Here is a 20,010-nt window from a genome sequence, read left to right as displayed (position 1 = left end):
ATTTACATTGGATTCTCATGAGACAAATGAACAATGAATAATATTGCTTTGAGTGCTTTAGCATCAAAACCCTACTGATTCTAAGAATTAGAAAACTAGGTATGAGAGGCATCTGATTTAGTTTTTATTTTTCTATATGTTTATATACAATGAAAAGAGTAAAAGAAAATAAAACGAAAAAGATACTCGCAGGTAAGAAAAGCTACAGCATCAATGAAAGAAAAACAAAAACAACAACAACAAAACCTATGGAAAACATTTTGAGGACAAGAATAATCTGAGTTTTGAAAAGGCCTTTATCGTCACATCATTCTTTATCAGTGCAAGATGATATTTATGTTGTTACTAGGTTTTAGAGGGTTTTTCTTTTGTTATTAAAAGTAATACTGCAATGACATCCTCATACACACACCTTGCTGTACAAGTACACACAGGATAAATTCCTGGCAGTAGAAGTGCTGAGTAAAAGTACTGAATTATTTTTGTAAATATTGCTTAACTGTTCTCTAAAAATACTTTAACAGTATGTATATGTATGTATGTATATGTACATACATATGTATATATGTGTACATGTATGTATATGTATATATACATATATACACGCATGCACACACACCCACCTACCAGCAGTTACTTAGATTCCTTTGCTTCCCACATTCTTGACAATATTCTGGACCCTCAACTTTAATTTCTACCAATTTAAGATGGAAAAGGGTACTCTGTTATTTTATTTGCATTTATTGTGACTTCTGATATTACTGGACATTTTCCCAGGATAATTTATCTTATGTATAGTTTATCTTACCCCACCATCTTTAAATTGAAGAATGAAAAGTTGTACATGAAAAATTTCTACCATTGTCCTCCTACAACAGATCATTCACAGGATGCCAAAGTATCATCCAGCAGATTAACGATTTACAAAAGAAAAGATAGCTTTTCACATAGACATCTGGCAGTCACCACCTTTTCAAGACCAACATTGTATGTCTGCTGATTCAATGCAATATAAAATATACATTTTCCTACCAAAAATGTTTATGCCAGATCTAATCCAGCTTTAAACCTTCCAATTTACAAGAAATATGGAGGACAGAGTAACAGGTGAACTACTACTAAAAGAAAACAGACAAATCAAGAATGTAGATTTGTCTAATAATTCTATACAATGACTTTACTCTACCAAATAAATCAATGGCAGAGGGGCAAAAAGTCCCATGTTGAGGGGAGGGATTGTTCTGGATTAAAGAAATTAAAGAAACTTTACAGCCAACCATAATGCACAATCCTTGACTGAATTCTGGTTTAAATAATTAAAAAAAAAAAAAAAAAGCTATTGAAGACTTTCAAGGACAACCAAGGAAACCAGAAAATTACATGATATCAAAAAATTACCATTACTTTTTATAGGTGTAATAATGGAATTATGATTATATATGTAAATATTCATATATTAGAACATGTGCTATGAGGGAACTGTCATATTTAGAAATCTATTTGCAAAGAATTCAGCAAATGTACATACTAAAGCAAATACAACGGGGTGCCTGGATTGCTCAGTAGGTTGAGTGTCCGACTCTTGATTTCAGCTAAGGTCATGATCCCAGGGATGTGGGATCAAGCCCTATGCTGGGCTCTGTGCTGTGTGGAGCCTGCTTAAAATTCTCTCTCTGCCCCCCCCCAAAATAAAATAAAATGTAAAAAAATATTCTAAAGCAAATATGACAAAATTTTAATTGCTGAATTTAGGTATTAGATATATAAGTAAGTAATGTTCTATTCTCTCAAGTTTTCTATGTGTTTACAAATTTTCATGATGAAAATTGAAATTAAAAAAAGCCTGGGCAAATACAGCAAAATGTTAAGATGTGGAAAAGCTGAGTGATGGGATCATGATATTCATTAGTTTGCTATGTATTTTTTGCATGTCTGTAATATTTCACAATAAAAAAATAAATAAATCCAGTATGTTTAGACTCATTAACCCCCCAAATTTCCCACGACTGCATCTCTAATATTTAAAAATATTTAGAAGCCTCTAGAAATTATTAAAAATTAACTGCAAACTACTGCTTCTAATATAGAGCACTTTGGTAGTGATGAAGAGACACAGACAAAAAGAAACATTATAAGTGTCAAAAACCTAGCTGTGATAGCTATTTCTATAGTTTGGATTGGCCTTCTTCAACGTTCCTGTCATCTAAACTACTAAGGTTTTACTATTTCGGCATGAAATGTAGTCCACAGGTAATAGGAACTAAAAGAAAGAGAAAGCAAAGTGATGAGTCTTTTAACTGAAGTAAAACTGAAATACTTTAAGGCAAATATATAATTAAATATTTATTGCTTGGATCTGATTAGATTTGGGTGAAATAATCCAAGAGAGATTCTTTAAAACCAATGCTATATATAAAGGATTCTTTTAATATCTAATAAATGAAGTTTTTTAAATAATTTTTTTAATCTTTAAGTTTATTTGAGAGAGAGAGAAAGCACGAGTTGGGGGGTGGGGGAATCCCAAGCAAATTTACCACTACCTCTTCCTAGCTCACTCCTTGTGATACCTCAACTCTAACAATTTTTTAACCTCCAACCTCCACTAGGACTTACAATGTATTGATTAGAACACAATTTTCACTGTTCCTCCCCTCCTTTGTACCCTCACTTTCCAGTGTAGGATTCCATGGCCAATCAATATTATCACTCCCTCATAAACATCCTTAACTCCTTTGCTCCAATCTTTGTCATGCCAGTCTGCTAAATCCCCACTCTAGTTAAGTCTGACGGTATGCCCACTTTTTGCTACACCCTTGCATCTTCATGTAGTTGACCTTGACTTTACATTCATGAGTACAAAACTTGGACGTGGACCCTTAGTGCTACCTGACAATCATACTATAGTTGTCAAGGCTACTCACTCTTGTTTGACAAGATGACTATTTCCTCAAACCTCCAACATCTTCTAGAAACACATTCTCATCTGATAACCTTGCTTCTTGTTTCACTTATGAAACAGAAGCATTCACAAAAGAACCTGCACAACTGCCACTTCTACACCTAATTTATTGTAGCCATTCCCACGTCTTCCTTTTGTTAAACTGGCAGAGAAATTCTCCATGCTCCCATCTAAGACTAAGCCCTACAATGATATTCTCAAGAATATTCTCTCATATTTTCAAGATCACTCCACAAATACTCCTCATTCTTTTCCTGTACCATTCTCCCCTTCTCTGACAGATCATAGGCATCAGCATATAAACATGCTGTTATTTCTCCCATGCTTACGTAACTCTTGTTGCAATACTCATATCTGAAAAAGCCGTCTTCAATATAAGGCAAGATGAAGAGTTAAAGTGGGGACAGAGATAGAGACCCCTTTATTACCAGAGATAAAGAAGGAACTTTTTTTTTTTTTTTTTTGAGATAGAGAATGTGTGTGAGCAGGGGAGGGGCAGTGGGAGAGGGAGAGAGAATCCCAAGCAGGCTCCATGCCCAGCACGGAGCCAGAAGCAGGACTCAATCCCACCACCATAAGATCATGACCTGAGCCAAAATCAAGAGCTGGATGCCTAAATGATCGAGCCACCCAAACACGCCAGGAAGGAACATTTTATAAATGCTTAAAGGGTTAATACATCAAGAAGACTCAGACTCATCTGTATGCACCTAATACCAAATCTTCAAAATATATGAAGCATTAACTATGCTTCAATTAAAAAAAAAAAAAGAAGAAAAATACATGAAGCAAACTAGACAACTGAAGAAACAGACAAATCCACAATTATAGCTGGAATTTTCAATAGTCCTCTCTCAACTGTTCTGACAGAATAAGTAGATAAAAATCAGCAAAAATATACAAGACTTGAATAACACCATTACACCAACTGACATTTATAGAACCTTGTATAAAACTGCAGAATATAAATTATTTACATTCTCTGGGACCCTCCCCAAACACCTGGGACATTCACCAAAACAGACAATATGTGCTAGACTATAAAACAAATCTCAAATTTAAAAGGACTGAAATAATCTGACCTTCCTGGAATTAACAGAAATCAGTATAATAAGGTAGCTAGAAAAGCCCCAAGTATTTGCAAATTAAGCAACATTTTTTCTGTGTAGCCCACAGATCAAAGAAGAAATAATAACAGAACAATAATAAAAAACACAACATAACAGAATTGGTGGGATGCAAGTAAATCAGTATTCAGAGGTAAATTTATAATTTTAATGCTAGTATTATAGAAGGAAAGTTTAAAACCAGTTATTTAAGCATTTACCTTGAGAAGGGAGTTTGTTTGTTTGTTTGTTTGTTTTGAGAGAGAAAGAACATGAGCAAGGGAGGGGCAGAGAGAGATAGAATCCCAAGTAGGCTCCGCCTACTTTGGCTTTGGCCAAAGCCTGTTGTGGGGCTCAAAATAAAAAATGGTGAGATCATGATCTGAGCTGAAATCAAGAGTCAGATGCTTAACAGACTGAGCCACCCAGACACCCCAAGAAGAGAGATTTCTTAGGAGCAAATGAAAGAATAATAAAGATTATAAAGATTAAGAGAAATAAGAAATAAACAGAAAAGCAATTTTTGAAAAGATCAGTAAGACTGATAAACTGATAGGCAGACTCATTAAGAAAAAAGAGAGAAAACACGTATTACCACTATCCCAGAAAAGGGATTACAGATTCTACAGTCCTTAAAAGGGTAACGGGGATATTATGAACAACAATCTGACAGGAAATTTAGGTAAAATGGACAATTTCCTTAAAAGACAAAAATTACCAAAACTGACACAAGAAGAAACACCAAATCAGAATAGTACTAAATCTACTAATTAGATTTGTAGTGACAAACCTTCTGACAAAGAAAACTCAAGGCCCACAAAGCTTCACCGGCAAATTTTATTGAACATTTAAAGAAGAAATATCAGTCTTTTGCAAACTCTTTTTAGAAGATGGAGAACACTTGCCAACGCATTTTATAAGGCTGGCAAAACCCTCATACCAAAATCAAACTAAGACCTAGAAAAAAAGATTCATCTATAAACGAATGTGGGGAGAACTGCTGTCTTAATAATACTGAGAACTTCAGGGTGCCTGGGTGGTTCAGTTGGTGAAGCATCTGACTCGGTTTTGGCTCAGGTCATGATCTCACAGTTTGTGAGATCGAACCCCGCATTGGACTCTGAGAGGACAGCATGGAGCCTTCTTGGGATTCTCTCTCTCTCTCTCTCTCTCTCTCTCTGTCTCTCTCTCTCTCTCACCCTGCATTGGACTCTGAGAGGACAGCATGGAGCCTTCTTGGGATTCTCATTCTCTCTCTCTCTCTCTCTCCTGCTCTTTCCCTGCTCATGTGTGCATGCTCTCTTTTTCTCAAAATAAATAAACTTTAAAAATAATAATACTGAGCCCTTCAATCTATGAATTTTAAAAACTTATACCACCAAACATTCATGAGGATATGGAATAACCAGAATTATAGTACATTATCAGAGAATGTGAAAGTACTTGGGAAGTCAGTCTGGCAAGTATCTCATAAAGCTAAACATACAACCATCCTATGACCGAGTAAATCTACTGCTAGGAGTTTACCCTAAATAAAATCATGGGTCCACAAAAAGACTTATTACAAGAGCATTCTTGGCAGAGTTATTTATAACAACCAAAAACTAGAAAAACCGAAATGTCCATTAACTGATGAATAGCGATATATCCAACAACAGAATAGTATTCAGCCATAAATAGGAATGAACCTTTGATACAGGCAACAATAAGATGTACCTCAAACCCATGCTGATTGAACTAAGCCAGTCACAGAGTATACATGCATAACTACATTTATATAAAGTTCTAAAACAGGCAAAACTCTTTTTTTTTTTTTTAATGAAAGTAATCAGAACAGTAATACTTTGCAGGAAGCAGGGACCGAAAGGGAAGGAACAAAGTTCTGTCCACTGAGAAGGTCATTCTCATTAATGTTAGAACAACACTAACAGCAGTGAGTTTACCAGCTCACCTACTAGATCTTGGCTTCGAAATACCATTTTCCTCTTAAAAACAAAACAAAACAACAAAACAAAACAAAAAACCAGGGCTCTCTGGAGAAATGGCTGATTCCAGAGCTATGACAGACATAACAGATGAGCCTGGAATATCTTGTTCTAAAAAATAATCAGAATGAAGTAATCAAATGAAGAGGACATGTAAAAATGACATAGAAGCCAGCATGAACTGGGCTCCCACTGGCCAAATCAGGGACAATATAGGCACCAAAATAAATGATAGTAACAGATTATAATCCACTAAATAAAAGAGGAACTAAATAAATGAAAGAACTGGAAGTTTAATGAAAAACTAACATGTGCAATGAAATCTGCATATCACTTCTGTGACATTCCTACCAGAAATATATAACCTTAAATAAACCATGAGCAAATATCAGATAAACCCAAATTGAGAACATTCTACAACATAACTTATCTATAATCCTCAACTGGTCAAGGTCATGAAAGTCAAGAAAAGACTTAAAACTGTTTCAGTCTGAAGGGGACAAAAGAAAACAAGGCAACCAAATGTAAGCCCTGGCCCTAATTAAACTGGATCCCTTTGCTATAAAGGGCATTTTAAGATAAGTGGGAAATTTAAACAGAGTCTGAGAATTAGATGGTGATAATGTACTGATATTAATTTTCTAATTTTGATGACTATATTCTGGCCATGTATAATAATGTTCTTGTTTACAGTAAATATACATTAAAGAATATGTGGTGATGATGCATCAAGTCAGCAATTCTCAAACAGTTCAGGGAGAAAAAGTCTGTATTTATACCCAACTTTTCTGTAAGTCTGCAATTGGTTCAAAACAAAATTGGTTCAATGGCTCAGTTGGTTGAACATCCAACTCGATTTTGGCTTAGGTCATGATCTCGCGGTTCATGAGAGCAGTCCCCCATCTGGCTCTGCACTGAGCCTGTTTGGGATTCTCTCTCTCTGTCCCTCCCCAGGTTATGCTCTCTCTCCGTCTCTTTTAAAATAAACTTTAAACAAAACAAAACAAAGGAATGTAGCCCACCAGACCTGCTGCATGTATCAACCCCCAAAACTGGGTTTTAAATTAAAACCCCCAAAAAGCAGCTATTTTGGGGGGAAACCTCAAACCTCACTGAATCATACACTTATTGTGCATTTCATCGTGTATAAATTGTACAACACTTTTTAAAAAGCAAAAATAGGGGTGCCTGGGTGGCTCAGTCGGTCAAGTGTCTGACTTTGGCTCAGATCACGATCTCACCATTCATGAATTCAAGCCCCATGTTGGGCTCTGGGCTGACAGCTTGAAGCCTGGAGCCCGCTTTGGATTGTGTGTCTCCCTCTCTCTCTGTCCCTCCCCTGCATGCACTCTGTCTCTCTCTCTCTCTTAAAAATAAACATTAAAAAAATTTTTTTATAAATAAAAAGCAAAAATAAAGTTCTCTAACTTTATCCTAGGTCTTTCTCTAGCTACCCATTTCTCAACTCTGCTCCTGAGAAAATCTCTTCAAATATGGAGTCTATACTCCACTGCTAATTTCTCTCCTCTTAATTTCTCTAAATTACTATAAAGTAGTAGATCCTATGACTTTTCTCATTAAAAAAAAAGTTATCAAATCACTAAATCCCAATAGTTCTTATGTTATGAGACTACCAGCAACATTTGACATAGTTGATTACCTCTTCCTCCTTCAAATACTTCAATCTTTTGGCTTCCAGATACTTCATTCTCCCAAGCTAGCCTTCTCAGTCACAATGGCTTCCTTAATATTCCTTGAACACATACAGCACATTCTGCACTTGCAATTCTGCTGTATGTTAACAATCTTCCTTGAGATATCTACATTGCTCACAAATTCATTCCTTTTGTTACATACTCAAATGTCATCTTAGTAGTTGGACCTGATCACCCTGTATTTTCTCCATAACACAAATCACAGTTTTCCATGTATTTATGTCTGTTTCTCATAACCAGAATGTAAGCTCCATGAAAAGAGAAACGATTTGTATACCGCTCTATCTCCAGTGCAGTTTTTTATCCCCAGATAAATTTCTGCCACATAAGTATAGCTAAATGAGTATTTGGCAAATGGAAGGCAGCTATGCTCACCACTATACGACCAACGCAGTATTTGACAAATGGTAAATGAACTTAAAATATAAACAATCGCAGTAGAACTAACGATATACTGTATTTTAACAATAGGTTATATGGCTTTTTTGTAGAATTTAAAACAGAGCATACTGGAGAATGACGAGGTCAGGGAAAACAATATATATATTACATGAGAAGTGCAAGGAAATAAGAGAAAAATAAGATAACAAAAGCACCAAACAATAAATATAAAGGAGATAAAATTATTAGGTAAAAAAAAACTATGCAATCAAATTCAAGTATATACTCTATAAAAGACATACCTAAAAGGAATGACAAGTTAAAAATAAATGGAAGGGTCAAAAATGTATCATGCAAACTACAAAACCTGAAAATGTAATCTAACTTGTAAAAAAAAAAATTGCATTAAATGGCATAAGATCTCTTCATGATTAAGGTGGATTCTTTCAAGCCTTTACCTTTAGGTAAATCTAATGTTTTTAAAACTGGTGAGGGTGGGAGTGGTAAAATAGGAAGGCCAAGAAAAGTAGTCACAAAAAATACAAAAGCTGATCTTCACCTCCTCTAAAAAGAAAGCACAATGGACAAAAACACAGACCAATCTCATCTATAAGTGGTGGTAAGATAAAAATATTTATAAAATAGTCTTCATCAATTCATTAAAAAAACCTCAAGATATTCATTTCAGAAATGCAAGGGTGGTTCAAAATACAAAGATATGATAATAAAATCTATTATATTAAATATTATGTTGTAGTAACATTTGCATGTAGCATAATATAATCAAATATTTCCATGGAAACCAAAATGGCACTTGATAAATTCTAATATGGATGTTTAAATAAAAACTCTTTGCAAAACAAATTACTCTTCAAAGTAATAAGCAAGGATATTTAGTGAAGACACACTAGAACCATTCTCATTAAATTAAGGAACAGATGACTGTAATCATTTTTAAACACTGTTCTGAAAGTGCTTGCCAATGCAATCTGAAAAGAGAACAAAGAGGCATGTATATCAAAAACAAAGTGAATTTATGAAAATGACCAGATATGGTTATAAGCCTGAAAAACAATCAGCTGAAGCCACTCCCCAGAAAGTAAGAGAAGCCAGTAAAATTATCAGGTTTTAAAATATACTGAAAGGGGCACCTGGGTGGCTCAGTAGGTTAACTGTCTGACTTCGGTTCAGGTTATGATCGCACAGTCCGTGGGTTTAAGTCCCGCCTCAGGCTCGGTGCCAAAAGCTCAGAACCTGGAGCCTGCTTTGGATTCTGTGTCTCCCTCTCTCTCTGCCCCTTCCCCCACTCACACTCTGTCTCTCTCAAAAATAAAACATAAAAAAAAAATGTTTTAAATATATTGGGAAAAAAACCGTAACAGGGGCACCTGGGTGGCTCAGTCGGTTAAGTGTCCAACTCCTGATTTCAGCTCAGGTCACGATCACATGGTTTGTGAGTTCAAGCCCTGCGCCTGGCTCTGCAGTAACAGTATGGAGCCTGCTTGGGAATCTCTCTCTTCCCCTCTCTCTGCCCCTCCCTCATTCGTGCTTTCCCTCTCAAAATAAATTAGAATAGAATAGAATAGAACAAAATAGAATAAAATAGAATAAAAAGAAAATATATCCAAAAAGACAACCCAATTAAAAAATAGGCAAAGGATTTGAATACACTTCTGCAAAGAAGATATACAAATGGCAAATAAGCACATGAAAAGACACTCAACATCCTTAGTCATTAGAACAGTGCAAATCAAAATCACAGTAAGATATCATTTTACATCTATTAGGATGGCTATAATAATATAAGGAAAAAAAGAAAATAACAAGCACTGACGATGTCGTGAAATTGGAACCCTTGTACGTTGCTGGTAGGACTGTAAAATGGTTCAGCTACTATGTAAAATAACTAAGCAGTTCCTCAAAAAGTTAAACATAGAATTAACATATCTCAGTAATTCTATTCGTAGCTATAAACTCAAAAGAATTGAAAATAGGGACTCAAACAGATACCTGTAGGCTGACGTCCATAGTACCATTATTCACAATAGCCAAAAGGTAGAAAAGATCAAGATGGGGGCAGCCTTCATGGCTCAGTCAGGTACATATCCGACTCTTGATTTTGACTCAAGTCACGATCTCATGCTTTATGAGTTCAACCCTCACATCGGGCTCCGCACCAATGAACGCTGCAGAGCCTACTCAGAATTCTCCTATCTCTTGCTCTCAAAATAAATAAATAAACTTTGAAAGAAAAAAAAAGACCCAAATGTCCATGAACAAATGAATAAACAAAATGTGGTATCTATACACAATAGAATATTATTCAGCCATGAACAGGACTGGAGTCCTGATATATGCTACAACATGAAATATCTGCTAAGTGAAATAAATTGAAAACATTATGCTAAATGAAATAAGCCACACACAAAGGGACAAATACTGCTGTGATACCACTTAAACAAAATATCTAGAACAGATAAATTCATAGAAACATAAAATAGATTAGAGGTTACCAAGGGCTGGAGGGGAAAAGTGAATGGGGATTTACTGTTTTGTTTTTTTTTTTAATTTTTTTTTAATGTTTATTTACTTTTGAGAGAGAGAGAGAGAGAGAGAGAGAGAGAGAGAGAGAGAGGGAGGAAGGGCCAGAGAGAGAGGGAGACACAGAATCTGAAACAGGCTCCAGGCTCTGGGCTGTCAGCACAGAGCCCGATGTGGGGCTCGAACTCACGAACCGCGAGATCATGACCTGAGCCGAAGTCAGATGCTTAACCGACTGAGCCACCCAGACACCCTGGAGATTTACTGTCTAACAGGCACAAAGTTTCTGTTTAGGGTGATGAAAAAATTTTGGAAAAAGACAGCACTAATGGTCACATAATATTATTAATACAATTAATGCTACCTAATTGTACACATAAAAATGGTTAAAAAGAAACAGAAAAAAAAGATTCACTCTTTCTACAATAACCTACCCCAAAGCTCCAAACCTCTGTGGAAAAAAAAGTGTGTCTGTCAATCCCTCACACACCAAGTGAACAAGAGCTTCTATGAGAGGAAGAATCTCAGGATAAACCTTAGTGGAATTCTGGGTATGCAGTCCAGAGTTAAAGTTATCCCATGTGTCTAGCACAATGCCTGTCACATAGATTTCAATAACCATTTGTCCAGACAAGGTGGAAGGGGAGGGAACTGGGACAGGAGAGCTGAAAAAAAAGAGGGAGAAAGGAAGGTTGGCTTGAGGTTACAAGTTATTACTATAACTGTACGGAATTAGAATGACCAAATAACCCAGTTTTAATTCTGTCATGTATGTGTAGAACTCGAGTTATGTAACTTGGATTTTGAAGTGGGGAAATAAATATATATTAAAAATTGTTTTCCACAGTTTTCTCACACACTACTAATAACGACAGAACATATAGTGGAAGAGAAAATCTCATTTGTAATAGCAATAACATGAATGAAATACCTAGGAATAAACCTAATAAGAGATGTTTACCATCTATAAAGTTTAAAACTCTTTAAAAAGATGGACATTTAAAAAAGACCCAAATAAATAGAAAAATATTCTTTTTTTTTTTTTTTACATTTTTTAATTTTTTTTTTTTAAGTTTATTTTTGAGAGACAGAGAGAGACAGAACACAAACAGGGGAGGGACAGAGAGAGAGGGAGACATAGGATCTGAAGCAGGCTCCAGGCTCTGAGCTGTCTGCACAGAACCCAACATGGGGCTCAAACTCTCCAAACTCAAGATCATAACCTGAGCCGAAGTTGGACACTTAATTGACTGAGCCACCCAGGCACCCCTAGTGTTTATTTCTGGGGGAGAAACAAAGATAAAGAGAGAGGGTGCACATGGGGGAGGGGCAAAGAAAGGGGGACTAAGGATCCCAAGCAGGCTCTGACAGCAATGAGGCTTGAACTCACAAACTGTGAGATCATCACCTGAGCTGAAGTCAGATGCTTAACCAACTGAGTAACCCAGGCATCCCGAAAAATATTCTTGCTTACTATTAAAAAGAAAAGACTCAACAATGTAAGGATGTTGACTCTCCCTAAGTTAAACTTAATTTGACAGGATCTCAAGTAAAAAAAAAAAAAACAATCAACAAAAAATCTTTTTGGAACTTGATAAAATGTTCATCCAGAAGAACAAACAGAATTAGAGAAAACTTAGGAAAACTCTTAAAGAATAACAAGTGGGGGGCCTAGTCACATCATATATTAATCATAAAATTTTTAACAGCATTACACTAATGGAGCAAGGACAAAAGATACATGATTTTTATGATACTTTAATATGCTAAAAGCAATTTTAAATCATTAATGAAAAGACAACTTAAACTGGCAGGTGGAAAAATGGCTAAGTCATCTGAGAAAGCAAAGCTGGATTCCTATCTCATGCCTTATAGCAGGAAAGAGTCAAAAGTTTGCACTTGAAAAAAATCCCCAAAATATTAAAAGAAACAATGGATAAACTTTAAAATCTTAGAGTAGGGAGGGCCTTTTTGTAAGATATGACAAAAACACATACTTACAATATATAATAAGGGCTGATTCACTTAGATACAAAGGATATACTTTTCTTAGAATCAAAAATGTGTTAATTATCAAATTAAAAAAATAGTTTAAAAAATACAGTAAAAAATCCACAGAAAATAACAAGTGTTGGCAAGGATGTAGGGAAATTGGGACCTATGTGCACTGTTGGTAGGAATGCAAAATGGAGTAACCAATATGGAAAACGAATACTTATATCCTTACAACAGGATCCTGATTTTAGAAAAATAAATCTATGTATGCAGAAGAAAAAAAAAACCTAGGTAAGTATTATCTCTGTAGTGAAGAGTACCTTCTTTGTCACTTTCTTTATATTTTTGTTATGTTTGTATTGTTTTAAATGATGGAAGCTAATATTTATTGAGAATTTTTAAAAGTCAAGTTGTTAATGCACTTTACTTGTACTTAACCTCCTCATTTAATCTTTACAACCACTGTAAAAGTAAGTACTATTAACTTCACTATAAGAATATTCAGGGATGGAATGTGATGGAACCAGAATTCATGAACATAAAACTATTTTTTTGGGGCACCTGGGTGGCGCAGTCGGTTAAGCGTCCGACTTCAGCCAGGTCACGATCTCACGGTCCGTGAGTTCGAGCCCCGCGTCAGGCTCTGGGCTGATGGCTCGGAGCCTGGAGCCTGTTTCCGATTCTGTGTCTCCCTCTCTCTCTGCCCCTCCCCCGTTCATGCTCTGTCTCTCTCTGTCCCAAAAATAAATAAATAAATAAATAAAAAAACGTTGAAAAAAAAATTTAAAAAAAAAACTATTTTTTAAAATAGCTTTATTGAGGTATAATTTACATAACAATAACACTTGTTTTAAGCATATAATTCTATAATTTTTAGTAAATTTAGAATTGTGTGACCATTGTCACAATCTAATTTTCAAACATTGCCACTGTCCCCAAAAGAAATCTCATGCCTATTTGCAGTCATTCTCTCTCACACTCAGTCTGACAACTACCATCCTACCTTCTGTCTACAGATTTGCCTTTTCCAAACATACATATAAATACAATCATATTGTATGTGAGGTTTTTTTCTGTCTGATTTTTTTTTTTACTTGGAATGTTTTTGAGTTCTCTCATGTTTGTAGTATCTTTTACTCCTTTTTATTGTCAAGTAGTTATTCCATCATATGGCTATACTACACTTTATTTATTCACTTATCAGTTGACAGAGATCTCAGTTGTTTCCATTTTTGGGCTACTGTGAATAATGCTGCTATAAATATTTACATACTAGTTTTTGTATGGACATATGTTTTTAAATTTTTTTTATAAAAAATTTTTTTTTTAACATTTATTTATTTTTGAGACAGAGAGAGACAGAGCATGAACGGGGGAGGGGCAGAGAGAGAGGGAGACACAGAATCGGAAGCAGGATCCAGGCTCTGAGCCATCAGCCCAGAGCCCGACGCGGGGCTCGAACTCACAGACCGCGAGATCGTGACCTGAGCCGAAGTCGGACGCTCAACCGACTGAGCCACCCAGGCACCCCTTTAAATTTTTTTTAATGTTTATTTTTGAGAGACAGAGGGTGAGCAGGGGAGGGGGAGAGAGAGAGAGAGAGAGAGAGAGAGAGAGAGAGAGAGAGAGAGAGAATATCTGAAGCAGGCTCCAGGCTCCCAGTTGTCAGCACAGAGACCGACGCAGGGCTCGAACTCACAAACCATGAGATCATGAGCTGAGCCGAAGTCAGACACTTAACCGACTGAACCGTCCAGGTGCCCCTGGACATATGTTTTCATTTCTCTTGAGTAGATAGATACCTCGGAGTAGAATTGCTGGGTCATATAGTACATCTAACTTTTTAAGAACTTGCCAAACTGTTTTCCAAAGTAGTTGCATCATTTTACATTCTCATCAGCAATACAGGTGTTTTTCCACATCCTCACCAACACTTACTGTCTACTATTTTTATAAGAAAAATGTAAAGGTAAATGTTTTTAAGAGTCTGAGAACATTGACACCTATCATTTTTTGCCACACTGTACTTCCTATATGTACACTCTGCCACTTCTTAAACATCTACCCACTCTATGACATAAATCGAGACTGAATAAAATCGGAATGTGTTCAATACATGCAGAAAACTAACCATGTACATGAACAACTCCTCTTATGTAAACTTCTACTTCGAATTAAAAAAAAAAGATTATATATGAACACACAGTGCATATATAATACCACTTCAAAATAGCATACGTACCTAATTTTAGTTCAATTGCTGTGTTGGTGTTACATTTGTACTCTGCCAGCTTCTTCTCCACTGCACTCTTGTACTCAACCAAAAATTTCTCCATAGCACCAAATCCTAAGGGAAAGTTTTTAAAAGGCCTTGTTGGAACTGGTTTAAATAGTCAAACCTACAAATAGCGTTCTTATTAGAAGTAGAATAAAAGGTAAGATTTAAAACATGCTAACAGATCATAAAAGTAAAGGCCTATAGACTCCTAAATAAATGTACTGCATATGACTTCCTCATTAGAAAACAAGAGAAATATCACTTGTGAGATAGTAGCTTATGAACTAGGCTTGCTTTACATGAATAAGTAAATCTGAAAATTAATGACTACTGACCTTTCTTTATATTTAATACTAATATATACTACCTGCTAGGATTTACACCTAAGCGGCTTTGTAAAATATAAAAAGGATGCCACTGCTCCACCAAGAAACAAAATGAGAATATCCTTTGATAATTACAATACCATTTCACCTCTAATACTGGAAAAATTCTACCCAAAGTACTTCGTATCAACTATTAAAAAACCATCAACTGATAATGCATACATTATCTCAGGAAGGATACACAAGAAACTGGTAACCATGATTATTTCTAGGATAAGAGAGAAGGAATGGGGATTAGGTTGGGAAAGAAAATTTTAACTGCATTGAAGTTTTTTTTAACCATATATGTATAAAGTCATAAACTATGGGCTACTGACAGCTAAATGGTTTTTACTACAACGTGGGCACCCATCAATACATGTAATAATTAAAAATGGAAGCAATCATTATCAAAGTAAACTGTCAAGCAAAGATGACAATAAATCTCCTGACATAATGAACATAAAAATTAGTAAAAATTCAGGAAAAAAGAAGTCATTAGCAGAAACAAAAGAAAGGTACAATGACACGCCATAAACTTTAACAAGTGGTTGAGACATCATACACAGAAAATGGGGGGAACATTTGAGGCACTACAGATTAATGGTCTGGAGTCAGAATTCCTAGAATCAAATCCAGTCTTCACCACTTACTGGATCTGTGAACTAGAACTAGAGCACTTGACTCCTCAGACCCTAACCTATTAAACTGAGACAACAGAACCCACTTCAAGGGAATTATATACAACGCAAGCAACAAAATCTAACTTGTGAAATCATACTTTGGCTTAATCCCCACAATCTCTTAGACAAGTAAATACTCTATCAGTCCCATTTCATATTCAAAAGCTCAGGATAAGAAAGAAAGAGGTTTAATTGCTTAAAGGCGCCCAACTATTAAGTGGTGAAACAGAGATTCAAATTTAGGTGTAATTCTTACTATATGCACACCATACATAATACATATGGTCCCCCTCTTTTATAGCACCAGTGTACCCCCAAAATCCCACACTCACTATCTGGTAGAACAGTCCTTCCTTAAATATCTGTAGCGTTCACGTGATAGCCTGTCTATCCAGCACATCCATAAAAGTGTAGTAAGACAACTATGAAGACAGCGGGAAAAGATAAAAGTAGAAACTGTCCCTTCACTTCAAAAAAATATGTAATTGGAAAACCACACCAAAATAGGCTTAATACATGTAAAACATAGCAATTAGTCATTAAATGTTGTAAACTAAAGAGACTCAATAAAGAAAGCAGAATAGAACGAACACGAGAATTATAGTGTAGAAAGAATACTAAGAGAAGTTTAGATGAAGGAAGAATGCGAGAAACTTTCTCAAAGGAAATCTAAATCGAGCCTAGGAATATTAAACGCGAGAGATTAAGAAAAACGATTACGAAGTCAAGATTCAAGTGAGAGCCCTAACGCAGGGCAAGGCAGAACTGCGCTAGCTCAGAAGTTGACTGTAGTGGAAGGAAGGTGGAGGGAGACCTGGAAGAGGAAGATCCGAGCATTAAAATCAGCTGGCGGGAACAGAACCAGACTACTGTCGCTGAGGCAGCAGTGGGGAAGAAGCAACGAGGAGATTAACAGGCACACCTAACAGGAGACATCTAGCACCTTACAACCCCAAATCGCGACGCCTTCCCCCGGCTTCCTCAGCCCTCCGCCGGGGCCGAGTTCTTCGCAGAAGCCGCAGAACCCCGAGTAGTTGGGGGTGGGGGCACGAACCTCGGCCGACAAGGAGCTGGGGTGAGAGTTCCGTGCTTCCAGGCTGAAGGAAGCCTTCTGGAACCCAGGCTGGTGCCCGAAAGTTCCAGGCGGGCACTGTCACCACGGTCTCGGCGTTCTTTCCCAAACCTGCCCGCCCCCTCCCCTTGGTAAACTTTTCCCGGGAACTTACCCGCCATTTCCGAGCTGCGAGCACCCGCGGCTGAGGAAGGACGAATCAACCCGCGCGCTCCCTGGCCGGAAGTGAGCTCGTTGTCTGACGCATTTCCCCCACCCACCTCTGGCATGTCGCTAGCCAATGAGAGAAGGCGATTCGAGGCTCAGGGAGGTGGATGCACCCCAAGAGGAGGGGCTGACACCGCGGGGAATGCTCGGACCGTTGCCTAGCCACCGCAAGCGCGGTCAGCGGCTTTGCAGGCCTGAGCCGGAGGTGGAGGCCGCATAAGGGACCTAACGTGTTAAGATGCTCGCTGGCTGGCGCGAGGACAGTTTCTTTTAGGTTGGATTTGAATGATATGAATACCATAGAGCTGTTTTCTGTTCCCCCCAGCGATGTTTCAGAGATGGGTAGAGAAACTTCCCCTTTGGCCTGCGCCAACACCTAAGGCCTAGATTTATGTAGGTAAAATGTAGGGTTTGAGTTGCATTCGCGGGAGAAATTTACAGTTATTTGCTTCTATTTGAAAAAAAATTTTTTTCTAATGTTTATGTTTGAGAGACAGAGCGCGAGTTGGGGAGGGACAGAGAGAGAGAGAATCTGAAGCAGGCTCCAGGCTCTGAGGTGTCAGCACAGATCCCATTGGGGTCAGAACCCACAAGCTGTGAAATCATGACCCTAGCCAAAGTTGGAGGCCTAACTGACTGAGCCACCCAGGTGCCCCTATTTGTTTCTATTTTTGCCCTAAATTCTTGTTTAACTTCGTTTTTCTTTTCCCATGGGTTTAAACAGTATATATTGTAACGTTGAGGTACTCTGCCGCTGAAATTGTTACCTAATAATACCTCAAACTCTAGTGGCCGGAACCACCGCACAGGATGCTTCCTGATTTGGGCCATAGTACTTGCTAGTATTTCATAATTGCTGAAACCTTTCGTCCCAGAAGATAAATCATTATTTAGGTATCCACAAATAGTCCCACAATGTTGTCTAAAACACTAGAATGTCTTGTCTGAACAAATGTTGTTTAATAGGTTTTACAATGATACTGCGAAAGCTAAAATGGACCCTTGGGATGATAGTCTAGAACTAATACGTCCTCTCATTTTAGTGATAAAGACATTAAAGCCCAGAAAAGAGAAATTGCCCCAAGTTCACACTCAGTATACAGCCTACCTTAGAGTCAGGTTCTCCAGATACTCAGCCCAGTATTTGTTCAACTGCATGGAGATGGCCTTCTTGAAGATAAAGATCAGAAAAGGTACCAAGAATGCTTGGATCCTTCTTTACATCTAAATGAAACACAAGAAATTATGATCATGATGTTAAGAAGGAAACTGATGGAAACCAATTTGTCAATAAATTTCATAAAAAAAAAAAAAGGAAACTGAAATCTGCCATTAATGACATTATGGATCAAAAAAAGAAAACAATCTTTTTTTAATAATCATTTTTTCACAATGACAAGGCTCATTCCTTTACAAAACCACCTTATTTGTAGATCAGCCAATAGCTGACCAGCAATTATCCTTATAATAAGAAAATAAAATCTGAAATGGATTAGTTCTGTGACTTTATGGTTGTAGAGAAAAAATACAGTGAAACCTATATATGATAAATATGAATAAGAAATAAGATGAATGTGAATTAGAAATACAATGAAACATATATTGTTTGACTAGCATTTAGTATGATCTACTTGCAAAATTGAGGTTACATTTTTAAATTGTCCTTGTCTTAGAATTGTTCAGACATATTTATTACACTGCCACAGAACACATGTTTAGGTACAGTTTGCCTAAAAGTAAAAAGAATGACTTCCTTCAGAAAGGTAGTAGTAACATTACCAAAAAGGAGAAAGTTATTTTCTTCTTTTGCAGGGTTTTTCCCCCTCTTTTTAAAATTTATCTTTTACCTTGTTATAAAGGGAATTTATTGGATGAATGTTACCACCATGGAGTAAAATCTCTGCAAAAGGAATATGCTGTCCTTATACATATACAAGAGTCAACAGAGGGGTGTGGACAGTTCAGTGCTCTACTAGTCTCAGTTCTACTGCTTCATGATTGTGAGACCTGTTTCATTTATTAAGTGGAAATAATACCTTCCCAGTTACCACACCTTGGTGGTGAAAATGAAATGGAACAATATTTATGAAAGAGGTTTGTAAACTCTAAAATTATATGTTAACATGAGATGATATTGGTATGTTAATATTTATTCTAGAATAGGAGGTTCGGAAAAGGCATTTTTCTCCAAAGAAAAAGGCCATATTGCACTATTAGGAATGAACTAGCAACTGTATGTTTGATACAGATTCAAGTGCATATGGACTAGTAAATTTTGGCATCCTGTCTTGAAACCTCCAGAAGAGGGGTGCCTGGGTGGCTCAGTCGGTTAAGTGTCCAACTTCATCTCAGGTCATGATCTCACAGTTTGTGGGTTGGAGCCCCGTCGGGCTCTGTGCTGACAGCTAAGAGCCTGGAGCCTGTTTCAGATTCTGTGTCTCCCTCTCTCTGTCCCTCCCCTGTTCACGTTCTGTCTCTGTGTGAAGGATAAATAAACATTAAAAAAATAATTAAAAAAAAAAAAGAAAGAAAGAAAGAAAGAAAGAAACCTCCAGAAGAGATTTTTTTTTTAAAAAACATGGTATTAAAGTGATGGACATCAGAAAGTGGGTATAAGAAATATGAAATCTAAGAGAAAATGCAGATATTTAATATGTCTTTATTTCAAAATGTATACTTCTCTACAGGTAGTAACAACAGCTAGTCAACTCATTTGTTTGGTT

The 20,010-nt window shown here is 36.7% G+C and overlaps 2 protein-coding genes across 2 annotated transcripts in view; one reads left to right on the top strand and one right to left on the bottom strand.

Moving 5' to 3' along the window:
• Positions 1–17,364, bottom strand: part of HAT1 (histone acetyltransferase 1) — a 60,232-nt gene extending 42,868 nt beyond the window's left edge. Inside the window, exons 1-2 of the mRNA XM_043577045.1 lie at positions 17,235–17,364; positions 14,925–15,029 (exon numbers count right to left, since the gene is read on the bottom strand). Of these exons, the coding sequence (XP_043432980.1) occupies positions 14,925–15,029; positions 17,235–17,349 (220 nt within the window). The 5' untranslated portion in view covers positions 17,350–17,364. The remainder of the gene's footprint in view (positions 1–14,924; positions 15,030–17,234) is intronic.
• SLC25A12 (solute carrier family 25 member 12) overlaps positions 1–20,010 on the top strand; it is a 208,940-nt gene that overhangs the window by 62,888 nt on the left and 126,042 nt on the right. The window lies entirely within an intron of this gene.

Source organism: Prionailurus bengalensis, chromosome C1, assembly GCF_016509475.1.
Source record: "Prionailurus bengalensis isolate Pbe53 chromosome C1, Fcat_Pben_1.1_paternal_pri, whole genome shotgun sequence".
Taxonomy (NCBI): domain Eukaryota; kingdom Metazoa; phylum Chordata; class Mammalia; order Carnivora; family Felidae; genus Prionailurus; species Prionailurus bengalensis.
Note: the sequence above shows the minus strand (reverse complement) of the source record. Positions and strands in the feature narration are given on the sequence as shown.